The sequence below is a fragment of the Elgaria multicarinata genome, chromosome 8 (genome assembly GCF_023053635.1).
Source record: "Elgaria multicarinata webbii isolate HBS135686 ecotype San Diego chromosome 8, rElgMul1.1.pri, whole genome shotgun sequence".
Taxonomy (NCBI): domain Eukaryota; kingdom Metazoa; phylum Chordata; class Lepidosauria; order Squamata; family Anguidae; genus Elgaria; species Elgaria multicarinata.
Window position 1 is genome coordinate 94,074,064 of NC_086178.1, and position 15,556 is coordinate 94,089,619.

The 15,556-nt window shown below is 43.7% G+C and overlaps 2 protein-coding genes across 4 annotated transcripts in view; both read right to left on the reverse strand.

The window, feature by feature from the left end:
- LOC134403036 (cytochrome c oxidase subunit 5B, mitochondrial-like) overlaps positions 1-15,556 on the reverse strand; it is a 176,181-nt gene that overhangs the window by 14,240 nt on the left and 146,385 nt on the right. The window lies entirely within an intron of this gene.
- MYPN (myopalladin) overlaps positions 1-15,556 on the reverse strand; it is a 102,573-nt gene that overhangs the window by 4,048 nt on the left and 82,969 nt on the right. For 2 of the 3 annotated variants that reach the window (XM_063133057.1, XM_063133056.1), the window contains exons 13-18: positions 10,616-10,708; positions 5,709-5,930; positions 4,026-4,175; positions 3,710-3,789; positions 3,220-3,346; positions 1,887-2,094 (exon numbers count right to left, since the gene is read on the reverse strand). In XM_063133057.1, coding sequence (XP_062989127.1) covers positions 1,887-2,094; positions 3,220-3,346; positions 3,710-3,789; positions 4,026-4,175; positions 5,709-5,930; positions 10,616-10,708 — 880 coding nt within the window. The remainder of the gene's footprint in view (positions 1-1,886; positions 2,095-3,219; positions 3,347-3,709; positions 3,790-4,025; positions 4,176-5,708; positions 5,931-10,615; positions 10,709-15,556) is intronic. The other variant, XM_063133059.1, reaches the window with a different exon arrangement.

Below are 15,556 nucleotides of genomic sequence, written 5' to 3' on the forward strand. Positions count from 1 at the left end.
ATCCCAAAGCTACCTTTATCTGCTGCAAAGGGATGTTTTCACAAGCTCATGGTCCAAAGGCTTCACGGCCAAACTGTGCTTATTAGGTTTATCTATGGATTTTCTCTCTACACGGGATTACCCTGTAGCAAAATCTATTGAACAACGGATTAACGACATCGATCGTCAATATGCGATGTCAAAAGCATGTAGATCCTGCTCATTACACTTCAGTCTTATTTTTGAATTTCCTAGATATGCCAGATATTTGGACTATTTGACCATCCCCAAGTACTGCCATATTTTTTTCAAGGGCAAGATTTAACTGCCTCCCTTCTGCAATATTAGTAGGGCACTTTCAGGACACACCATATGAGGATCGCTTGTGTGGCTGTGGTGATGAAGCAGTCGAATCGTTAGGGCATTTACTTATTTATTTATTTGAATGCAGCCTCCACAGGGAGGAATGAAATAGGGTCAAGAAGTCTATCGTGAGGAAATGCCCTGGAACATAAGAACATAAGAAATGCCCTGCTGGATCAGACCAAGGGTCTATCTAGTCCAGCACTCTGTTCATTTAGTGGCCAACCAGCCATCGGCCAGAGATGAACAAGCAGGACATGGTGCAACAGCACTCTCCCACTCATGTTCCCCAGCAACTGGTGCACACAGGCTTATTGCCTCGACTAGTGGAGATAGCACACAACCATCAGGGTTAGTAGCCATTGATAGCCTTTGCCTATCAAGGTCATCTGAGCAGTATTTGGAATACTTCCTGGCAGGGATGAACAAACCAACATTAGAGGCAGTGGCTAGGTTCCTTTTCTCTGTACAAAGGACTCATAAGATGATTTCCCCATCGTAATTACAACTTCTATTTCAAGTTGTTGTTTTCAATTTTATTTTATTTTTTGTCTCAGGTGTTTAAACTATGTTAAGATATTTTAAACATGTTTATGTTTTAATAATTTCTCAGTCTTCTGTATAATGAATTAATTATTGTGTTTTTATAGTCTTAATGATGTCTGTCACTGTTTCTCATTGGGTCTGTGACCGTATAATAGATGATGATGATATTATTATGATCATTAAAATTAATCCCTTGACAACAACATTCTGTTGGCAACATCATTTTATTCCATAGGTTCAGAAGAACAGGAAAGCCTTCACAGCTTTTCTAAAAACAACAACCCCAAAACCCCACCACAACTGAGTTTGCTAGGCTTCTTTGTAGCGGGAGTTCACAAAAATATACTCCATCACAGAAAAAGCCCTTTTCCAGACTGCCATCAGCCAAATCTCCAGCAGAGGGAGCATGCAAGAACCTGTATGAAAGAACTCCCTCTGCTGGCATCAGAAACCGCTGGAAAAAACAGGATTAAAGTGTAAGGCCATATCCTGGAGCAAGGGAGGGACCATCCCTCCCTGCCCCCAGGGTCCCCTGTGCATCATAAGACCCTATTGTCTATGCTTGCTACGTGCAAGGCAGAGAGGTCTCCATGGCGTTTGAAGCAGGCTTCAGACGGGTCAATCAACAAACAGCTTGTGCAAGCATGACTTGCTTAAGTCACATAAAGGGTTACAAACCTGGAACTTGTATGAGCAATCTGTAACCAATGAGATGCAACTACACTGGGAGAGCTAACCAATAGAAAAGTAAATGTATTTCTGAATTTGGAGACTATATAAGTGTGATACATGCTGAAGTGTGTGTGCTTGCTTGCGAACGATCGCCAAGCGCCCCTTTCTGAGCACATCGAGAAAATAAAATTAAGTTGGATCATCCACCCTTGTGTGCTTTATTGGACTTAGTGCGCTGGGCAACGGGCCCTCTTGTCCTTTTGGGGGACAACAATTTGGTGATTCATTATGTAGCCTCTATGTTAAAACATCTTCAACAGACTTACCTACAACACTAAGCTCCAAGCTGATAGAATTTTGTCCCGTTTTGTTGGTGGCAAGGCAAGTGTAAATCCCAGCGTCATTTTGTGTGAGGGGATCAATAAGTAAAGAGTGGACTCCAGTCTCTCTGACCAGCATCTTGTGAGTGGTGTCTGGTAATACAGGCTTGCCATTCAGAAGCCACATGAGGTCTGGAGGTGGTAACCCACTCACCTAACAGATGAGAAAGTGATATAATGACTGTCCTATCTCTCTTTCTCTTGCTTGTTACATCATTTTTAGTCTATCATCCTTCAACAATAACTGGTATGAAAGTAGAAAGAGTAGAAAGATTAGCTAGAACAGGGGTGGGCAACTTGTAGGCCAAACCATCTGGAGGGCCACAACTCCTAGCAGCCCTAGTCAGCACAGCCAATGGTGACGGATCATGGGAGTTGTAGGGTGAACCATCTGGAGAGAGGGCCGCAAGTTAACCACCCCTGTGCTGGGATAACAGAAGCTTTCCTCCGTTAAAGATGAAGAAGCTGCTCAAAAGATTTCAGGCATTTTCAAACACAACTTGCCCTTGACCGATGTGTGCCACATGTGAATAAGCTCAATGTGGGATAGAACGTAGAAGAAAAAATGAATACACATTCAGCTGATGTATGTGTCGTGTTTGGAGGAGATGGCCTTAATGGCTTCTGGTCGCCTCCAAGCCGTAGTCTTGAATTTTCTACAAAAGCCAAATTTAAATGATTATTAGGGCACAATCCTATCGCAATTCCCATCAGCCTCCGAACTTGGAGGCTGATGGGAATCCTTTGCAGAGTGAGAGCAGCTCAGAGGCGATCTTTGCCTCTGCACTCCAGCCTGCTCTGCATTTTTGCTAGATGGGTGATTTTGCCCATCTAGCCGTGGCACTTTGGAGAGGGAGGAAAGGAGGCTGAAGCAGCCATAAGAAACAGTGTGATGCAGCCAACCCAGTCTCCTCCTCTCCCCTCCCCTCCCCTCCCAAGAACACCTCCTTTTCTCCCCTCCATTTTGTGAGCATGGAGAGATAGCAGGCATGGTTTTCTCCACGCTGGCTATTGTGGGATGGGGGAGTGAGGTTTCCTTGCTCCCAGCTCAGAACCGTGTCTATGAGCTTGGAGCAAGGAAACTGAACAATCCTATGTCCCCCCAGACACTGTCTAGGGGACAGAGAAATACTCCTTCCATCATAAATGATCATTTAAAAAAAGATGATTAGCCTGAATCCAGCTTGCAGTGTATCGGAACTTATGGACATTTTCTCAGGAAGGTGAGCAAATACTAATGCAAGAGGGCAAGCAAAAGAAAGCCATCTAACCCTAGTACCTTGCAGTCCAGTCTACAAAGACGCCCTTCGTGAGCCACCATGTCCCCAGGTGCCTGTAGAAAATATGGCCGGAAAAAGCGCTCCTGTACAGGTTCCTTATCTCCTTCTGGTATACGGGATCTTCCCCTGCAACAGAAACACCTGTAAATGTGGGATGAAATTGATCGGTGGGGTTTCTGTGTCAGAGAATGTGGCCTCCAGGCAAGCTTGAGCCGTGGCATCTCTCTGTTTAGAACAGCCTTCCCCAACATGGTGCCCCCGCCAGATGTGTTGGAATACAACTCCCATCGTTTCCAGGTATCATGACCATGGGTCATGCTTGCAGTGTATGTTGGGACTCATAGTCCCACCCATTTGGAGAGGGTGCCAGTTTGGGGAAGGCTGGTTTAAAAATTAAGTACTGCTTGTGATCTCACAACAATTTCAGTTTGCCCAGTACATTCACACTTACCTATCTACACATCAAACACCAGGTTGTTGTTGTTTTACCTGTGAGACTGGTTAGCTGTTGTTAATCTTCCACGTGGCGGAGTCTGAACCATCAAGTGACCAGAGCAGCTGATTCTCCCCTGCCAGAACAATATAGAAGAGAAATAACATTATTCATTCATCAATCATTCATGAGTGCCTCATTCTTCATCGATAGTACTGCTGGTGTCTTGCAGTACTTAAGACTGAAATAATGTTCTAGTATGTAACAACAGTACTTGTCAACTGGACCTCCCAAAACTATGTTCCTTTGTGTACATCTCTGGCACACGACGGAAAGAAAGACATCTTTAAAGTCTTTTTAAAGAGCCCTTACCTGTGGATTTGCAGCCATGAATGTATAGTTCCCATCGTCATCATTTGTAGTAGCTTCAATATGCAAAGAGCACGTCCCGTCACCCTCTCTGCTCATCTTGAAATGTTCATTTTTCTTTGAAATCTGCGTGCCATCCTTAAACCAATATACCTGATATGATAGTGATGAAAGAAGACTTAGGCCTCAGCTAGGCGAGGGGGGTCGGAGGGAGGCGATCTTGCGATTTTATGATCGCGAGATTGCCGCCTGGGTTTACACGCAGCGCGCGACATCGCAGCCACCATTTTTTCTTTTAAAGGAGATGGAGCGCATGAGCGCTCATGTGCAGAAGGTAAGAGTGTTTTTACAAAATTAATTCCCCCTGCTCCCCCCACCCCACCCCCAATGGGCACATAGCGCCTGAGGAGCTCTGTGCCCCGTGCGCGGCTCCTCGTGGTTACTCACAAGGAGCCAGGACAAACTGCAGTCTTGGGATCAGCCCAGGACCACAGAAAAACCGGGTTAGAAGGGTAGGGTAAAATCTCAGGGAAATGGTGGGATCATCTGTCCCTGCCCCTGGGATCCCCTGTGCATCATTTGGACACACAGGGATGATCTTGGGGCAATCCCCGGTATAAACCCTCATCTAGCTATGGCCTTAGTGTAGCACAGTGGCTAAGGCTCTATGGGAGTAAATCCTGTTGAATTCAGTAGGATTTATTTCCTACTAAAACAGGGTTAGGATTCGTCCCCCAGTTCAAATAAGGTGGGCCAGTAGTGAAGAAATGATGTTATCATTGAAAAAAAGGGGGAAAAAACATAGATTGTTGGGCTGTTTTGAATGCATCTTTCCCCAGACACTTGTTAGAAGAGCCTACACAATTAGAAGGAACTGTAAATAAATAAATAAATAAACAAACAAACACCTTTTCCTGCTTTTTTTGAATTTATTGCCTGGTGATTATTCCCTCCTAATACCCTAAGCTTTATTTAAAGCCTGAGTTCAGAGTAGTTACCAGAATAGAGCCATCAAATGGGTAGGAGAAAAACGTCTAGGCCATTCCTGTTCAATGGCTCCAATATGCTTGGAGTACCCCTATCATCCCATGATGAACAATTAAGCAAGGGAAGTATCTATAAACTCTCGCATGCTTCCTGTTCTTCTAAAGAGCACAAAAAGGAATGGAAAATGGTGGAAATTTTGAAAGGCAAATGCAAAAGCCCATATACCAGCTCTCCTGCAGCCCAAGGCTTCTGTAAGGAGCATGGGCCTTGCCATTTTAACCTGAGTCAGAAAATGTAATGGCTTCTGAACCACCATGCCCTTGGTGGTCCTTTACAAACCCTAGACATTTGAGATCCTGAGTTGCCCTTTCATGATCAGAAGGGCTCCTTCTGATCACAAAAAGGACTTCGATCCAGCAGAGGCTCTTGCTGGTGGAAAGGGAAGGAGAGGTGATTTTGGTCAGTTCCCTCTAACTCCTGCAGCCCTCAGCACCACCTCCCATGCTGTTCCAGAGGATACCCCAAAGAAGATTTTAAGGGGATGCAGGGAGCAAAAACCGCTTGGGCCCAGCCTGCCTTCTGCCAGCAGGAGCATCCATCCTGTGAGTCAAGTGCCATTCACAGGAATTTAGGCTCAAATCCACTGGAAATGGTTGGGAAGCAGCCATGCCCTTCTGCTGCATTTGGGGCACTGCCTACCTTGGGTACAGGGATTCCAACAATTTTGCAAGTGAAGGTAGCAGGATACCCTTCCAAGACCCGGAAATGCTTGAGTCTCTTGTCGAAGATTGGGGCAATGCACTTGCCCGTCGGGATCTCATCATGTTCAATTTCATCATCGGATTCATCCACTGGAGTACGTTCCAGGCGAAACTCTATTTCATTCATCAGCCTCTGCTCGAAGTTGGAAATTTTATATTCCTGCAAAACAATATTGGAAGATAGGTCTAGGTATTTCAGTGGCTCCCACCATGGCAAACTATCTCAACCCTAAGTTAAGGTTAATATTCTTTGAGCCTCATCAAATATAAAAAGCTAAGTAACCGTCAAAATAATTGGCCTGGGGCCTGAGTGAGGTAGGAAAGCTTTACTATGCCCTTTATGGGCACAGATGTATTATCAACATCCCACCCACCCCTGCTGGTTTGCCTTATGGCAGTATTACAACGAGGAAGGCTCCATCAGGGAGTGAAGGCAATCGCCACTACACCAGGATGGCTCCTTGTCCACTACAATGGGGCTGTTCACACAGTGGTCGAACAAACAACCCACAGTTCAAAGCAACCCGCACTATCGTGTTGTCTGATTGCAGTATGTTTTCAACAGGCTGGGTTATCGTGTTGTCTGAATGCAGCCGGGGTGGCTTGTTAACCACCCTGAACAAACCAACAACAAACTACAGGTTTTCAAAGTAGCTTGTTCGAGAACATCGGCCACTCTGCATGGTTAATAAGCTACTCTGCATGGTTAACAGGCCATCCTGACTGCATTCAGACAACACATGGGTTAGTGTGTTGTGTAAATAGCCCAAATATGAAAGAATGGGCTTTTCCCCACCCAAGAGGAGGATAAATCCTCCTCCTTCCTCTCCTTCTTCTGAATGTCCAGGCCTTTTCCTTTGTCTTGGACCTGCCTCAGGCAAGCAGGATGCATAGAGACTATGGCTACAGTCCTATACCTGGGAGTAAGTCCCACTGATCTTAATAGGATATACTTCTGAGTAAAACATGCAAAGGATTGCAGTGTACCCCCACGCTAATGGAGAAAAACTTGTCCCTTTCCTTTGATATGGGGCAGCCCTGCCATTTGTCTGTCCCATAGCAGCAGCCAAGATGCCTCATTTGGGAGGGCTTGGGGAGGAGGGGCAGGATTTCCTTACATCCTTGCCCCACATACCATCGTCCAATTTCTGCATAACTCAGCAGAGGGGTGTGTTTACTCAGTTTCTTTGTTTCTTAATTAATTACATTTTTGCCATTCTTTTATCTTATAGGAATCACTCAAAGTAGCTCCCAACAGATGCTTTGATATTTTTTCCACCTTCAGTGATTGGCTGCCCCCAATATCAAGCCACAGAACATTTCCAAATGAAGCATGTCCATCCAGATATTACATTACATTACCATTTGATCTCACCCCTGATAATGATTTTATCGGGGGTGAGATGAAATGGGTTTGGTCTTGTGCATTCCAGCCCTACATCCTGTTCATTAAATGGTTTTTGGTCTCATGCATTCCACTTCTACATCCTACCTACCTAGGATTCCATTCCTATATCCTTCCCCTGCTCCCCTCACCATGGCTGGAAGCTAACCAGTGAACTGAGATATCCTGAAATTTGCTCCTGATTTCTCTCCAGCTACAATAACCCAGAGGTGTGTGTGCGGATGGGCGAAGACAACACACAAATAACATAGGCCTGCAGGCTCTGTTCTGAATAAAAGGAAGCTGCTCTTATGGTTGCTCTTATACTTGGTTTTTCTTTTTTCTGTCTCCAAATAAGGGTGAGGGTGGGGGAGCAGATTATGGCCACTAGGCAGGAGACCTAGGCCACAGCTAGACCTAAGGTTTATCCTGGGATCATCCAGGGTTCGCCCCTGCCTGAGCACTGGATCCCCTGTGTGTCACCTAGATGAACAGGTTTGACCCCTGGACGATCCAGGGATAAACCTTAGGTCTAGCTATGGCCTTAGTGTTTGAGATGGAGGACTGAGGGAAGACAATGCACTTCCTTCAGCAACTTTGAAAACAGTGGCCTTAAATCAAATATATTTTTAAAAAATAACCAATAGTGAAATTCTATACATGTCTACTCAGAAGTGAGCTCCAATGTGTTCAATGAGACTTACTCCCAAGTAAGGGTGTATAGGTCTGCAATGTAAGATATTGCACTTGTTTTATTGTAACACTGGTGTTCATGTCAACACATAAAGGGGTGAAAATTCCACCATAACACATTAAAGATGGCGTACAATGCAAACAAAAACAGCAACACACATATACACAAAACCCTCAAACAACAATCCCCACATACCAAAATAGAACAGTGTGAAAAAGTTCTATTACTGTCAAATACTTTATTTTTTATCTATTATTAATATAATACTCATTAGGGGGTAGGGGGAAGAAGCAATGCCACTGAAGATATCAAGAGCAAATAATTGAAGTACGTTCAGGTTTATTTATGTTGAGGGCCAAATTTTGGCTCCACTCCAAAACTGCCCTATTGAAATTTGAGATACAGAGTGTGATCCAGACAAAGTTATGCATGTTGAAGACCCACTGAGTGGGAGGAGGTGTGGTGAAGATGCTTGATTCATTTGGTTCTTTAAAAAAATTAAAAAGGAAATCACACAAGACTGGTACCAGCATGTGTGAGCTCCATATGGAATATTAAACTCTGATATAGGTCAGGGATTGGCAAAAAGTAGATCTCTAGATATTTTAGACTTTAACTCCCATTGGCCATGTTGTCAGGGGCTTGTGGGAATTGAATCCCAAAACATCTGGAGATGTTTAACCCTGATATAGGTGCACAGTGAAGGGGCCCACTTGCTCTTCCGCCACTTCTGACATCAGCAGCATGAGGGCGTGAAGTGGCCTGGGGGCACAACCTGACAAAATGAGTGGATTAGATCCGAAGCGCATAACTTCCCATTTTCAAGACACTTACTAGCATTTGCAGGACTCTGGAGTTCAAGCAAGACTGTGGCACTGGGGGAAGGGTGTTCAACGTTTTGCCCATGCCGTTTTCCTGATTAAACCATTCCCCCGCCTACAAATGTTATTTGCATGATGGAGAAAAGCATACAGGTACTTCATAATACCTATACATTTCCCCCTGCAGAGCCATTTTACTTATGGAAATGGCATATGGGGAACAGTTAAATTCACCTCTTCCCAGTGCTGCAGTCCTTCCTCAAACCTGGTTTTTTAATGCTATGGGAGATCTTAATTATAGATCTTTTGTATCGTATCTCATTTGACCGTTAAGTGGAGTTTTAAAAAGTTCACACTCCTAAGTTCATACAATGGCAAGAGATACGTATATTCATGAAGCATTTTGTTCAGCCACTAGATGGGGGTCATATCGCCTTCAGGATCATTAGGTTAACTTAGTTCTGCTTTCTGATTTTACACCAGCTGGCAGGCAAAACCTAGGCTTATAGAATTTCACCTTGTTTAGTTTTCTCTTTCATGAAGCACGCCTCAGCAAATTGCTATACAAAATGGGCCAAATTCCCATCTCAGTTACTTGCTTCTGATCGTTGTTACAGAATGCTTTTAAAAATAGGAAGGCATGAACGGCTGATAAGTGCCAGCTGAATGAATTTATGCCATGGTAATAATTTCTGGCAAAAGAAATCAAACAGTATGCTTACTGTCTTCTGATACCTTCAAAATAGTTAAACCAAGGCCAGTCTGAACCAAGGTATTGCTGGACCTTCAAAACCCAGTAGCTATAACCCGGCTCAGCCCATCAACTCAGTGCTGATTCACTCTTTACATTTTGAACTTGTGTACAAAAAGTTAATGGAGAACAAATGGCAAGCTATGATTGTCATCACACGGGGAAAATCGCGTTTCCTTACCGTCACTTCTCCACCCCTGCTTTTGTCCCTCAATATTTCCTCTTTCTGCCTGGAGGGGAAAGAGGAAGTAAACAAAGACTACGTGGCCCATTTACAGGCCATTTTTGTGTGTGCTGCTTTTCCTGCACACAGCAGGAGATTGTGGCACATTCTGGTGTTTGTTTTTTTTTTAAAAAAAAAAGATTAAAAGGGGTTTATTTTGTAATGGAAAAATGAGAGGAAGGAGCAGGAAGCGCATAGGAAGCGGATGTCGTCTAATGGACGTGTGCACATCTGTAAGTGGGCAGTAACGAGCATGTGATAAAACGCTCGTCTGATGAACCTTTCTATGTGTTGCAGAACGTGTGTAAACTAGTGGGTATCCCACTATACACATAGAAGCAGGAGCCCAATATTTTCTCAGTCATCACTTCTGTGTCTATTGCATGGAAACCTGGGCATTTAAAATGTTCATGCATCATTCAGTGTCACGATCCTATTTTGCCATGTAAGTGGACACTTTTCCTACCATGTTTAAATGTAAAGGGTGAATCGACTCAGTGGGGCAAATCACTGTTTCTCAGTCTCAGTTCTCCCATATGTAGAAAGGGGTCAATAGTGACTCACAATATTGGATTAATAAGATGTGGAAATATTATTTATTACATTGAGAGATAATGATAGAATGGTTTATGAATCTAAATAAATAAGCAATAGGTAACACATAACACACCAAACCAATGGCATAAAGACCTTTTAGAACAGGGGTTGGAAACCCCTGTCCGGCAGGCCTAATCCAGTTCCCAGCCTAGAATCTAGAATGTGGAGCTTCTTTACCATATAATATTTTATAGAACAGCTTTGCCTCAAAGTTTTTAACACTTTTAGTTGTCTTCATAATACTTAACACTAATTGTCAACAATGATGTAAACCTCCACCCCAAGTTAATGGCCAGAAGTTGAATTTCAGGTTTTCAGATTCTAGTGATTAGATTTACATGTGGGGGCACACTTGGATGGATAACAGGGTTGTACCTTGGATACATCCTGAGCTGTAAAGTTGAAGATTGGGCTATCATTGCTTGGTCCCTGAAGCCTGCGAACCAGATTTTCATCACAGGTTGTTCTCTGGTAGAGGAAGTAATGATATTAGGAAAATGTTATTATGACATTTATGGGCGTAAATAGGCAACAGAAGGGGTAGTTCAGAGGTGAAACAAAACCTACAATAAGATTAATCACTTAGCATTGGAATGAACTATTGAAATAATTAAGATAGCATTTTAGAAGTTGCAGTGGGGGGAGGGAAACTATATCCCATGGTGGGGAGGGGCATTGAGGGGCCCTTTCCCCATATAAATGGTAAAGAAAAGGAACCTTTAGTGTTCTCCGTTAATGGGGTGGGTGGCCCTGCAGGCTGATTATCTTTTGTATTAATAAGAAGGTATCTGATTTATACCAACACAACTTTTCTTTTCTAAATTCTCTTTTCTTTTGGTCATTTTGAATTAACTTCAAAAGAGGAAGATATGGTAGCATAGATTTGCTCCCATATGTTTCTTAAAATATTGTAATGAATTAGGGGAACAAATAAGGCATTTGGGCTGCAATCCATTTACCTGGAGTAATTCAATGGGACTTACTTCTGAGTAGACATATATAAGATTGTTCCGTAAATCCCTAATGCTGTTTACATATAAATGCGAAGTTTGCTTTCATATAAACGCTAATAAGCCTTAATGAATACAATGGACCTCTACTCCACATTTGCAGGAAACTGGGCAGAACAAATAAATCCAGGATCTCTCCAGTTCTGTTGTTCATGGTACCAATGGTGAGTTCAACAAGAGAGAGAGGGAATAAGTCTGGGTTAGTTCAGACAGCACACTAACCCACATTCAGTGGTTGAGTGTGGATAGTTTGTTGAACAGTGGGTTAATGAGTTTTCTGAACGTTCTCAGGTTGGCTTTTTAACCATGCAATGTGGCTTATTTTCTCGAAGAAGCCACCTTGAGAACCCATGGTTTGTAGTTGGGTTGTTCAGGGTGGTTAACAAGCCACACTTCAGGGTGGTTAACAAGCCACCCTGCGGGTGTTCAGGCAATACATGAGGCTTTATTCCTACTTTGGCATGGGTAGAATGCTTGTGGCTGAGCAAAAAGTGAGCAAGAACACAGTGCAGGATCACAGTGTATGCTTGTACATCATCTATAAGAAATTGCATATGTTTAGAAAAATGCCAATCAACTTTAAACTTGAGAGCTTTATGAAATTTGCGAACTGCTTTGAGTGTTAGCCGCTTTAAGTGCCATTTTTGGTAGAAGGGCAGGGTACAAATCAAGCAAACAAACAAATATATAAAACATTTTTGACTACCACTCTATTAAGCCTCCAGCTCTGGATTTTTGAAAACAGATTTTTTTTAAAAAAAACACCTTTTAATTAACGCAATTAAAAATGTAAAACAACAACCATTTAAATAAACCAAGACAAAAGTCTGCAGGGATCCCCAGAATGAGGCAGTTGAGAAATGCAAGTAGTCTGATTGGTACTGGACAAAATCCTCACACAATAAGATGCTGCCCTCGGGTTGCCAGTTTGCCATCCCAGTTTTATGAAATTCTAATCTCCCTCCCTATCTCCAATAAACGTTTTGGCATGGGCATCAAAGGCCTTGTCACACCAAGGAGATTCTCTCCTTGGCCCACTGGATTGATAATACTAAAATCCTAGCATAATTTAGGGCTGTTCGTTGGATATTGAGCAACAATTCTAAACTGTGGATCTTTCCAGACAATGTAGCTTTCACATTGGTTTTCAACAGAGGTCTCCAGCTTCTTGTACAAAATCCAGATGGCAAATCCCGCGCCCCCAACCAACAAAAAAACACATCTCTAATTGAGAGAGCTGCTGTTTTTCCACCACTCAACCCACTGGTCTGGTTTCTAAACACTGCTCCCTGGAAGAGCAGTCCATGGTGATCCTAAGGGTTGTGTAGAACATGGACCTGCAAGGATCATGGGCAGCTATTGGCAAGCTCGTCTCTACTCCATCATTAGTGAACAGCCCAGCAGTTGCTATGCTGAAATGGCATGGAGAGTACTCTTCAAATATGACTTTAAATATATAATATAAAGGAAATTAAAAAAAATCTATAATATAAAATATGTAAAATATAAAATATATTTTAAATATAACTGCTAAAACATCCTTTGCTTCCATTTACGAATAGTAGGCACAGGGGGGGATGGGATTGTTTTCGATGGGGAACACAGTGGGAGCAGAGTCTTCAAACTCCCCTTACCCCAGGCCATAGTCACGATCTGGCTCGCATCCTCCTCACACCAGCTCTTTATTTTGAAGAACTCAACATGCCAGGGCTAAAGATGCAAAATAAATAAAAAATCTCATCTAGCTTGGCTCTTAAAAAGGTCTTCATTCCTTCACAAGGTCCTTTTCTGTTCACATTCTGGCCCCATGCAAACAGGCCCAGACTTCAATATCATTATGGGGATTCATGTCACGTAACACAATGCATTAGGTCTGCTTCGTTCCTGCAGAACACACAATCTCACCTAGGGTGGTCACTTAGGCCATAACTAGACCTAAGGTTTATCCCTGGATCGTCCAGGGGTCAAACCTGTTAATCTAGGTGACACACAGGGCATCCAGCGCTCAGGCAGGGATGAACCCGGGATGATCCTGGGATAAACCTTAGGTCTAGCTACGGCCTTAGCCATCAACAAAGAAGAGGAAATGCATCACACCTCCCCAAAAGGACAGTGATATACATAATATTTGCATATGCTAATACAAAGGGATAGATGAAATTTCAGAAATAATTACTGTTATTTAAATAGAAATGCAATTCATCTCACCACGGTGGGGAAGACAACAACTTGTGTGTCTGCTGCTGTCCAAGTTGATGGGCAGCTTCAAGGCTCCTGTGTGGCCTTCTTGATAATGGTACTTGATGGACTGGACAGCGCTTCCAGTTGAGGATACCTTCAAATAGAGGTCTGTCCTCTGACAGCTCTTCAAATAGAGGGCTGTCCTCTGTAAACTAGTCTTCCTGGCCACTCAACCTCCCCCACTCCAACCCAGGCAGATAGTTGAGGATTGAGACAGGACACACGACACAACATGAGCAGCACAAGCAAATGCTGGCAAGAAGAGTAGCAGAATGTGTGGGAAAGGTCAGCAGCACAAGGAATGAATACTTTAAGCAAGATCCTGAAGTAATTCATGAGCCCTCTCTCCCATTCCACATAAAATGTTGACAAACTGTTTCTTAAGCAAGAGCTAAAACAGAAATAGACCTCTTGGAACTTTTAGCGGTTCTCACCAACTACGTCAGTCCCTCCCTAGGACTGACTGCAGAGTGTGGCAAGGTCAGGCATTTGCTGAGGCCTCAAGGCCTGCAAAGGGCCTGCAGATGTAACCCCTATGGAGTAGACGGTTTAGTCCCTTGGGCCGAGCCCTCACTCAAGGAGGGCTAGAGTAGAAACAATTAAAAAAAGAGTCAGTTGTTCTGATCAAAGCTGAATGTTAGAAGATTGCTGTTTAATTATGGGCTCTTATCACCTTGTATAAGTTAAATTGAACTGTTAATTGTGTACAGTAGAATTTCAAGGGGGTGGGGAATATTTTTTTGCATCCTTGATATTTGTCCTAATTATATTATTGCCGAGCTAATGCTTTGAACTACAATGTTGAGTTACTGATTGGGGATTGCTCTGTGAAATTAAAGTTAAGAAAAATCTGCAAAAGGGACTTCTGAAATACTCTGCACCTGGCAATATAGAACCACGTGGGACTGGGCTACAAGCAAGAGATCCATTTTGTTTGTTTGTTTGTTTGGACATAGAAGGACTAATTGTGGCATGTTTCTGTAAATTGATGTTTACTAAAGGCATGTTTCGTTCAAGTTATATGTGGAAGTTATATAGCCACCCCAGGGCAGGATCTACACTATTCATTACACCATTGTTTAAGTGCATTGTTGCGTCCTCCCTTGCTACGTTACAAAATGCAACTTGAGCCCAGTCAATCGAAATACCTTTTCTTCTATCGTTTTACCCGGGCACACTCTCCTTTAGAACGTTCTTCATTATGGCTCTGAAGTAAACCTCCTTCTTCCGGTGACTCTGAGCTAGACCTGCCGGGATAAGCCGGCAGGGAGGCGGGGCGACGCATAGGGACGAGGGAATAAACAAACAAACAAACAACCCCAGAAAGTTCCAGCGTGTGCCTCAATCTTCCTGAGCATCTGTCCTCGGTAGTCAATCCCACGGTGTCTCGGCCAGGTCAGTGGGCAGAGAGAGGGTTCACATCTCCAGAGCTGCAACCCAAGAGGAACTTTGCTTCACTCGGAAGAAAAATGTGTCGAAGCTCTGGTCTGTTGCTGCGGAGGGCTTGCTTCCGAGGAAGCCTGCCTCGGGGCCGTGCGGTCAGGTCGCCACCCCTTGCACGCTTGCTTGGATGGAAATCCCCCCCTCGCTCTCCACTCCCCGAAATAATCGAGACGAGGTCAGATCTTCATTTTCGGTTCCGCTGGGACCTCTCTCTCCACGCCTAAATTCTTCCGGATCTCTTGGAACCCAACCCTAGTGGATGGGATCTCTGGCGTCAAGTTCAGTAGATCTGCCCACAGTCTTCTTTCCCACGAAACAGGGATCCCTGACTGGGCTCGTTTAACGGATCGATTCAGCGCGCTCCTATGCTGGCGCGCGCTCCCTCTTTCTCGTCTACCGAGGGCTGTTAATAATAGTGGATCTCGTCAGCTCTTCAGCCTGATCCTATGCAGGTTTACTCTGAAGTAATCCTCACTCTATTCGACGTTGCTTACTCCCAGGTAAGTCTGCGCTGGTGGCAGCCTGAATGAACAGCCCTGCAGCGTCTTAAAGGGGCCCCGTGCGCCCCGAAAGATAAGCGGTTTTTTTTAAAAAATTAAGCCTCTGTCCCCTCTTTCACCGC